Source organism: Nerophis lumbriciformis, linkage group LG03 (genome assembly GCF_033978685.3).
Source record: "Nerophis lumbriciformis linkage group LG03, RoL_Nlum_v2.1, whole genome shotgun sequence".
Taxonomy (NCBI): Eukaryota; Metazoa; Chordata; class Actinopteri; order Syngnathiformes; family Syngnathidae; genus Nerophis; species Nerophis lumbriciformis.
This window is the reverse complement of record NC_084550.2, coordinates 14,110,001-14,120,000: the sequence shown is the minus strand read 5'-3', so window position 1 is coordinate 14,120,000 and position 10,000 is coordinate 14,110,001. Positions and strand designations below refer to the sequence as shown.

The 10,000-nt window shown below is 40.8% G+C and overlaps 2 protein-coding genes across 3 annotated transcripts in view; one reads left to right on the top strand and one right to left on the bottom strand.

Moving 5' to 3' along the window:
• LOC140677544 (uncharacterized) overlaps positions 1 to 1,893 on the bottom strand; it is a 3,082-nt gene extending 1,189 nt beyond the window's left edge. The window contains exons 1-4 of the mRNA XM_072912249.1: positions 1,873 to 1,893; positions 728 to 1,702; positions 98 to 475; positions 14 to 22 (exon numbers count right to left, since the gene is read on the bottom strand). Of these exons, the coding sequence (XP_072768350.1) occupies positions 14 to 22; positions 98 to 475; positions 728 to 1,702; positions 1,873 to 1,893 (1,383 nt within the window). The remainder of the gene's footprint in view (positions 1 to 13; positions 23 to 97; positions 476 to 727; positions 1,703 to 1,872) is intronic.
• Positions 1 to 4,580, top strand: part of fggy (FGGY carbohydrate kinase domain containing) — a 59,957-nt gene extending 55,377 nt beyond the window's left edge. The window contains exon 17 of one of the 2 annotated variants that reach the window (XR_009811914.1): positions 2,062 to 2,183. Coding sequence is in view for 1 of the 2 variants with exons in the window: in XM_061934081.2 (XP_061790065.1) it covers positions 2,062 to 3,386 (1,325 nt within the window). In the remaining variant the exon portion in view is untranslated. Of the gene's footprint in view, positions 1 to 2,061 lie in introns of both variants that reach the window. The other variant, XM_061934081.2, reaches the window with a different exon arrangement.
• The last annotated feature ends 5,420 nt before the right edge of the window (positions 4,581 to 10,000 follow it).

Below are 10,000 nucleotides of genomic sequence, written 5' to 3'. Positions count from 1 at the left end.
CACAATTAGTCACCTGACTCTCCTGCCAACATAGCCACCAAACACAATTAGTCACCTGACTCTCTTGCCAACATGGCCACCAAACACAACTAGTCACGTTTCTCTCCCGCCAACATGGCCACCAAACACAACTAGTCACCTGACTCTCCTGCCAACATGGCCACCAAACACAACTAGTCACCTGACTCTCCTGCCAACATGGCAACCAAACACAACTAGTCACATTTCTCTCCTGCCAACATGGCCACCAAACACAATTAGTAATCTGACTCTCCTGCCAACATGGCCACCAAACACAATTAGTCACCTGACTCTCCTGCCAACATAGCCACCAAACACAATTAGTCACCTGACTCTCTTGCCAACATGGCCACCAAACACAACTAGTCACGTTTCTCTCCCGCCAACATGGCCACCAAACACAACTAGTCACCTGACTCTCCTGCCAACATGGCCACCAAACACAACTAGTCACCTGACTCTCCTGCCAACATGGCAACCAAACACAACTAGTCACATTTCTCTCCTGCCAACATGGCCACCAAACACAATTAGTAATCTGACTCTCCTGCCAACATGGCCACCAAACACAATTAGTCACCTGACTCTCCTGCCAACATAGCCACCAAACACAATTAGTCACCTGACTCTCTTGCCAACATGGCCACCAAACACAACTAGTCACGTTTCTCTCCCGCCAACATGGCCACCAAACACAACTAATCACCTGACTCTCCTGCCAACATGGCCACCAAACACAACTAATCACCTGACTCTCCTGCCAACATGGCCACCAAACACAACTAGTCACCTGACTCTCCTGCCAACATGGCCACCAAACACAACTAGTCACCTGACTCTCCTGCCAGCATTGCCACCAAACACAACTAGTCACCTGACTCTCCTGCCAGCATTGCCACCAAACACAACTAGTCACCTGACTCTCCTGCCAACATGGCCAACAAACACAACTAGTCACCTGACTCTCCTGCCAACACGGCCACCAAAGACAACTATTCACCTGACTCTCCTGCCAACATGGCCACCAAACACAACTAGTCACGTTTCTCTCCTGCCAATATGGCCACCAAACACAATTAGTCACCTGACTCTCCTGCCAACATAGCCACCAAACACAATTAGTCACCTGACTCTCTTGCCAACATGGCCACCAAACACAACTAGTCACGTTTCTCTCCCGCCAACATGGCCACCAAACACAACTAGTCACCTGACTCTCCTGCCAACATGGCCACCAAACACAACTAATCACCTGACTCTCCTGCAAACATGGCCACCAAACACAACTAGTCACCTGACTCTCCTGCCAACACGGCCACCAAAGACAACAATTCACCTGACTCTCCTGCCAACATGGCCACCAAACACAACTAGTCACGTTTCTCTCCTGCCAATATGGCCACCAAACACAATTAGTCACCTGACTCTCCTGCCAACATAGCCACCAAACACAATTAGTCACCTGACTCTCCTGCCAACATGGCCACCAAACACAACTAATCACCTGACTCTCCTGCCAACATGGCCACCAAACACAACTAATCACCTGACTCTCCTGCCAACATGGCCACCAAACACAACTAGTCACCTGACTCTCCTGCCAGCATTGCCACCAAACACAACTAGTCACCTGACTCTCCTGCCAACATGGCAACCAAACACAACTAGTCACGTTTGTCTCCTGTCAACATGGCCACCATACACAACTAGTAACATGTTATTTTTTTAATAATTACTAATATGTTACTTATTTTGGTTTATTTATTAATAATTTAAACAAGTTTTTTAACTACAAAGTTGTGTTTTGGTGGTACAAAAAATTAATTCAAATGAATAAATACTCGTGATTACAATACCAAACAAAATAATCATTCAGCCCTAATTCACTGCACAAAAAAAAGTTACATAAAGTTGTTGCTTTAATGCAAGATCCTGTATTTCTTGGGAGGAAGGTGGGAAATATCTGATGGACCCAACATTGTGTTGATACTGGTGAGTCAGATTGAATGAAATCTAACCTGTTACTTGCTTTTGTTTCAGGGAGAAAGAGTAACAACCCGAGGTCACCAGATTTTGTGCCAGCAATCTTTAAACATGTGCCATCCCCGCAGAAGAGGAGGAGGAGTGCAAGGAGAAGGCAGCTGGTTGTATTCAACAGACGGCAGAAAAGCAAACACCAAGAAATTAAGCAGGAAAGAAAATCGCCCCCCGTAGCATCAGCAGACGACTCTGTAACCGACACAGCCGACGAAGGCGGTCCCGTAGAAGTTGACATTCCTATAAGAGAATCTCCAGAGACACCCCCCCAAAACAAGCTTCCATCCACTCCTGATTATCAGGAGAGCACAGCGACTCCGCCGTGTCGCAGCGAAGACTGTCAGAGACTCATCCAATCCCTGGAGTCAGAATGTCAGGCTCTGAGGACTGAAAATGAGTTGCTAAAAGACAAAATGAACCGAGTTGAACTAAACGAGATGACTCTGAAAAACGACGACGGAAAGGTGACCGCACTCACCGGTCTGCCGACATTTTCAGTCCTGATGACGCTTTTTCACTTTGTGGCTCCTTTTCTTAACCCTGCGTCGTACCTGACGTCCTTTCAGCAGTTCATGCTAACTTTGATCAAGCTCAGACTTAACTTGTCTTTTGACTTTCTTGCCTATTACTTTGCCGTGGATTCGACCGCCGTTTCCCAGCTTTTCAATCGCTGTGTAAACGTCATGGATTGTCGGCTGGTGCCAAGCTTAGTCAAATGGCCGGACAGGGAGTCTTTAAGAAAGTCTCTCCCGTGTGCATTTAGGAACAGTCCCTTCGAAAAGACGGTGTGCATTATTGACGTTTTTGACCTAGTCATTGAGAAACCAAGTAACTTGATAAACAGTGCACTGTGTTACTCAGCATACCAGTCATGTTATACCATGAAATACTTATTAGCCATTTGTCCACAAGGCTCAATTTGCTTCCTTTCCAATGGCTGGGGAGGTCGCACAAGTGATAAGTTAATCACAAAGCAAAGCAAGTTTTTATGCAATTTGCTTCCAGGGGACTTAGTCTTAGCCGACCGAGGTTTTATCGTCGGTGAGAGTGAACATTCCTATCCAGCTGACATTAGAATCACAGCATTAGCTCTTGGCAAAGGACAATTGGATCCCGTTGAATTGGGGGACGCCGAGTGCCTAGCAACTCTCAGGAAACACATTGAGAGCATAATTGGGGTTCTCCGTCATAAATACAGCATTTTGCAAAGTACTGTCCCTAATGGCTACACTCGTATCGATCAAGAACGCATGACTGTTCTCGACAAAATTGTAAATATATGTTGCGCGCTTACAAACGCCTCAGAATCGGTGGTATCTTTTCAGTAACTGCTTTATTTAAGCAAAGGAACATGTTGGCACTAACAAGAGTAGATGAGTAGTTGCCACTGCACATTCTCTCAAAAGTGGATATTTTGTGGGTGGATCGCCACAAATATCGCTATCGTTTTGTCTTTTGTTATTGTTGATAAACTCAGGAAAACTTTAAATATGACCAATGTATGACCCTGTAACTACTTGGTATTGGAGCGATACCCAATTTTGTAGTATCACCCAAAATCTATGTAAAGCATCAAGGAACAGAAGAATAGGTGCGTATTACATTTTAACAGAAGTGTAGATAGAACATGTTGAAACAGAAAGTTAGGAGATATTAACAGTAAATGAGCAAACAGATTATTAATCCATTTTCTACCGCTTGTCCCTCATAATTTAGACAAGTTAATAAAATGAGAAACACTATGTTACTGCATACGTCAGCAGCCAATTAAAGTTAAAGTACCGCTGACAGTCACAGTCACACTGGGTGTGGTGAAATTACCCTCTGCATTTGACCCATCCCCTTGTTCCAACCCCTGGGAGTTGAGGGGAGCAGTGAGCAGCAGTGGTGGCCACGCTCGGGAATATTTTTTAGGAGGCTTTGTTACCTGTTTGCTTGCTTACTAGGATGTTCACTATGTTATTTAATGCAACAACTGTTATTTGATTGCAATAAGAAACATATGTTTAATGTAGCATAAGATTTTACGTTATAATAAAGGCAATAATGATTTTTTTGTGGTCACCTTTGATTTTGAAAAGTACCGAAATACATTTTGGTATCAAAACAACCCTATCACTGACTTATGTTGATGTTCCTTTGTGCATTGATGATATTTCTGCAGGTTGGACACATCCAAGGAGTTAGAACTCTCGTTATGCCAAGACAGGTTTGGTGAAACTTCTCCACCGGACAAAAACCGGACTCACAGACCAACATGGTCCCGACTTCGGGCTCACGACAATAGCACCACTGCAGACCGTTACCTGTCAGCGAGGGTAACTCTTCCAGGATGAGATCCCCCGCCTGGTTATCGCTGGGATCTGTGAGGGGTTCGGGTTGCTCTAGCATGACGGTTTTCGGGACGTAGGCTGAGGCGTAGTCTCGGACGACGGAGAGAACCGCTGGCTTGACGGCACCTCCCTCCTGTCTGCAGCATTTGCTGAGTCTGCTATAAAGCTGGGCTTGCTCATTCGGGGTCAGAGGTGGGACAGCTAGACGAATGGACAAGTCAACTTTTGAGTGAGTAAAATTTAAGTCCTTGCCTTGCTTAGGTTCCACTTTTTGCAAAGACTCCGGACTTGGTTTGCACTTTTGAGAGTTTTCCTGCCGTCCATTGTTGTGTTGCCACACACTGAACAACACAGCTGATACGTGGGAGCAGCTCTCCTCATGTCCTGTGGTGCAATGGCAGTGCGCTCCTAACACAACTCCATCATTCCTCACTAACAGCCAGGGCTTCAACGCGGGGTCAGCCATCTTTTGAGAATAGGGACGCACCTGGAAATTCAAAAGAAAATAATACAAAAAGACAATTGATTGCATCATTAAACCATTACATTATATAATTAATTGTTCTTTTAAAGTAGGCATTTTCCCAGACAGTATGAAAACAGCTAAGGTCATACCTTTCTTTAAAACTGGAGATAAACATACATTTGGTAATTATAGACCAGTATCGCTCCAAGATCAATTTTCAAAAGTGTTTAAAAAACTGTTTAATAAATTAGACTGCTTTATTAAAAAACATAAATTATTACCGTATTTTTCGGACTATAAATCGCTCCGGAGTATAAGTCGCACCGGCCGAAAATGCATAATAAAGAAGGAAAAAAACATGTAAGTCGCACTGGAGTATAAGTCGCAGTTTTTGGGGAAATGTATTTGATAAAACCCAACACCAAGAATAGACATTTGAAAGGCAATTTAAAATAAATAAAGAATAGTGAACAACAGGCTGAATAAGTGTACGTTATATGACGCATAAATAACCAACTGAGAACGTGCCTGGTATGTTAACGTAACATATTATGGTAAGAGTCATTCAAATAACTATAACATATAGAACATGCTATACGTTTACCAAACAATCTGTCACTCCTAATCGCAAATCCCATGAAATCTTATACGTCTACTAGTCTCTTACGTGAATGAGCGAAATAATATTATTTGATATTTTACGGTAATGTGTTAACAATTTCACACATAAGTCGTTCCTGAGTATAAGTTGCACCCCCGGCCAAACTATGAAAAAAACTGCGACTTATAGTCTGAAAAATGCGGTAAATGAAAATCAGCATGGATTTCGATCAAATAGGTCTACAAGCTTGGCCATCATGAAAATGATTGAAGAGATTACAACTGTAATTGATCAAAATAAATACACAACAGGAGTGTTCATTGACTTAAAGAAGGCATTCGACACTATACATCAGTGTTTTTCAACCTTTTTTTTGAGCCAAAGCACATTTTTTTCATTGAAAAAATCCTGAGGCACACCACAAGCAGAAATCATTAAAAAACTCAACTCAGTAGCCGATATTGAGAATAAAAAGTAGTTCTCGCAATTGTTGGATATGAATTTAAACCATAACCAAGCATGCATCACTATAGCTCTTGTCTCAAAGTGGGTGTCCTGTCACCACCTGTCACATCACGCCGTGACTTATTTGGAGTTTTTTGCTGTTTTCCTGTGTGTAGTGTTTTAGTCCTTGTCTTGCGCTCCAATTTTGGTGTTTTTTTCCTGTTTTGTTGATATTTTCCTGTTGCAGTTTCATGTCTTCCTCGAGCGCTATTCTCCACACCTGCTTTGTTTTCGCAATCCAGACTATTTAAGTTGTGGGGGCGCTTTCCTTCTTCGTGGGGACATTGTGGATTTTCATATACGGATGTACTTTGTGGACGCCGTCTCTGCTCCACACACTGTAAGTCTTTGCTGTCGTCCAGCATTTTGTGTTTTGTTTACTTTGCAGTCAGTTCAGTTTTAGTTTCATTTAAGGCATTCAGCCATGCTTTAGCTTCAATGCCTTTTTCTTAGCGGCACTCGCCTTTTGTTTATTTTTGGTTTAAGCATAAGCTACCTTGCACGCTGCTTCCCGCTGTCGTCTGCATATTGTGATCACGACGCGACGTGTTTCCGACATCTACAAAGCAATTAGCTACATGCTGCTACTGATACGGAAGAGTATAACATGGTTACTCTGCCGAGCTGTACAGTACAGACACTCAACAACGGCACATTATTTACGGATTATAATTACTTGTGTGCAAAAAATATTTTTAACCCAATTAGGTGAAATTACATAATCTCCCACGGCACACCAGACTGTATTTCACGGCACGCTAGTGGTTGAAAAACACTGCTATAGATCATCAAATTCTCATTTCTAAATTATATACTTATGGAGTTAGGAGTTGTACTAGACTGGTTAACCAGCTATTTACAACAACGACAGCAATATGTTGAGATTGATGATTATAGGGCAGAATGTATGAATATTGAATGGAATTCCACAAGCAGGATTCGTACACCTTTTACATGGCCAAATTCAAGCACTTTTTAAGGACTTTCAAGATCAATTTTCTAGTTTTTCCAGTACCCTTCAAAAGACGAAAACCAGTGTGAATCAATCCAAAGCCTTGTTGTTTGAGGTCACCAAATGCTGTCTGTAGGAAAAATACAGAAAATCTGCTAAAACCTAAGCCTAACATCAGTTATCATTAACTGAATGGGGCATAGAAAATAAAGCAGTGTTTCTGTAGACTATTCAATGTCATTGGTGTTTGCAAACCTGTCTCCATTTGTGTCGCTTTTCACATTTCTTGTTCTTTTTCTGACTTACAGCACTCAATGACATCGAACAGCACGGATTGATTCACACCATATGTGTGCTTGTAAACTGCATAACGTGATATAAATACACGCAACCCTCAAAATGTCAATTTTACTCATTTATTAACAAAACTGTTCCACGTTAATATAAGGATAATAAATTCAAGGAAAATATTTTGTTTGTTTCACAACACCTCAGTCACCTTTCATTAAGCACATCTAGCCTTATAAATGTGGCTATGATAACAAATCGATTTTTAGTTGGGGGAAGTTCTTAACATTATAATTTATCATTGAAAAAACGCTCGCTTTTTTCCTTTCATAGCTCGTAATAACTGTCCGTAATTAACATGTAATCTAGCGCTGATCTCACAGTTTAGGTCTAGCATGTACCAAAAGGTTAGAAAACAAAACTTTAGCTAACGTTAGTTAACTTGTAGGGCTAGTAATCTCTGTGGCTTACCTTTCATATGACTCGAGAGAGCCGACTCTCCCATTGTGAAAAGCTGGATTTCCTTTTTGCATACTTTGCAGCAGTGGGATTTGGACCACGTTGTATCCAAAGTTCGTATTTGTCATTTTCCATCCAATGTTTATTAAAACGACAACCTCCCGGCATGATGGACCGATGCACCACTGTCCTCTTGGGGGCGACACACGGCTCTGGCATGACAACCACCTAATGTAAGGGCTTGTGCAAAGCCAACAGATCAAGCGTGTAGCTTTCATTATTAAGAAAACTTATTTCATTTTTTTCCATTTTATAATTAGCCTATCGAGTCAGACTGCCGAGAAATATGATGAACATTTCCAAGCACTTCACCCAAAATTCAAGCATTATTCAAACCTTGAAAACACAACATTAAAATCCAAGCATTTTCAAGGTTTTTAAGCACCCGTACAAACCCTGCACAAGGATCGATTTTAGAACCCAAACTTTTTATTTTATATATAAATTATATGTGTGGGGTTTCAAAAATTTTACAGTACGTATTATTTGCAGACGATACAAATTTATACTGTTCAGGAGATAACTTGAAAATTTTAGCTGATAATATTGAAAAGGAAATGGTTAAACTAAAATTATGGTTTGAAGTAAATAAATTATCTTTAAATTTGGAAAAGACTAAATTTATGGTATTCAGTAATAAAAGAAAGGTAGAAGTTAGTTTATCCATAAACAATGTGAAAATTGAGAAGGTGTCTGAAATCAGATTTCTTGGGGTCATCCAAGATGAAAAGTTGACATGGAAAGCGCATGTATTGCATGTGAAAAATAAGGTACCTAAAAGCTTATTTATTTTGAACAAGGTTAAATACAGTTTCCCGTATAATACAATGAGAATGTTATATTGCTCAATTATACTACCTCATTGAAGTTATTGTGCAGAAATAACAAATGTGCTTGTCTGTTGCTGGTGTGAAAGCATGTCATTCTCTAAAGAAAGACTTAAAAAGTTGCAAGAATATTTTTGAATTTAAAAAGAGTTACAAAAAGAGACAACTGGCATTATATCAGACTGATTTTGGATTTTAATTGGATGTGTCATTGTGGAAATGCTTAAACGAAAATTAAAAAGTATGTTGGAGTTCGGGTGTTGGTGGACGGAACAGTGATAAAGTCATCTAAAATAATTTGCGTTAAAAAAGGGGGCAGATAAATATGAAAATATTATTCTTCCATCTGCTCCTTTCTACGGAGGCCCTAAAGGTACATGGGTGTTTTGCGAGATCTTGCAATACTTTTTGCGAGATCACTCAATACTTTTAACGAGATCTCGCAATGCATTTTGCGAGATCCCGCAAAAGGTTTCTTTCCTATGTCAGTGAACCGGAAGTAAAACAGACACAGCGATGGTGAACCGGAAGTGAAACAGACACATCATCTGTGCTCTGTTGTGGGACCATAATACGATTTGATGTCTTTATATGTTAGGCCAATACTAAAATAAAAATTAATAATCTTTTCCCACGGATGACGGGTAGGCTCCTCCATCGCTTTGTCTGTTTCACTTCCGGTTCACTATCGCTGCGTCTGTTTTACTTCCGGTTCCCTGACATAGGAAAAAAACCTTTTGCGAGATCTCGCAAAAAGTATTGCGAGATCTCGCAAAACAATTTTTTCCCTCCATAGGGGCGCCGTAGCTTTCTGATCATGGAAATTAGAGATGTCGATAAATGCTTCAAAATGTAATATCGGAAATTATCAGTATCGTTTTTTTATTATTATCGGTATCGTTTATTTTTTTTAAATCAACATAAAAAACACAAGATACACTTACAATTAGTGCACCAACCCAAAAAACCTCCCTCCCCCATTTACACTCATTCACACAAAAGGGTTGTTTCTTTCTGATATGAATATTCTGGTTCCTACATTATATATCAATATATATCAATACAGTCTGCAAGGGATACAGTCCGTAAGCACACATGATTGTGCGTGCTGCTGGACAGAGGTGGGTAGTAACGCGCTACATTTACTCCGTTACATCTACTTGAGTAACTTTTGGGATAAATTGTACTTCTAAGAGTAGTTTTATTGCAACATACTTTTACTTAAGTATATTTATAGAGAAGAAACGCTACTTTTACTCCGCTACTTTTATCTACATTCAGCTCGCTACTCGCTACTAATTTTTATCGATCTGTTAATGCACGCTTTGTTTGTTTTGGTCTGTCAGACAGACCTTCATAGTGCCTGCGTTTCAACAAATACAGTCACTGGTGACGTTCACTCCGTTCCACCAATCAGATGCAGTCACTGGTGACGTGGGACCAATCAAACAG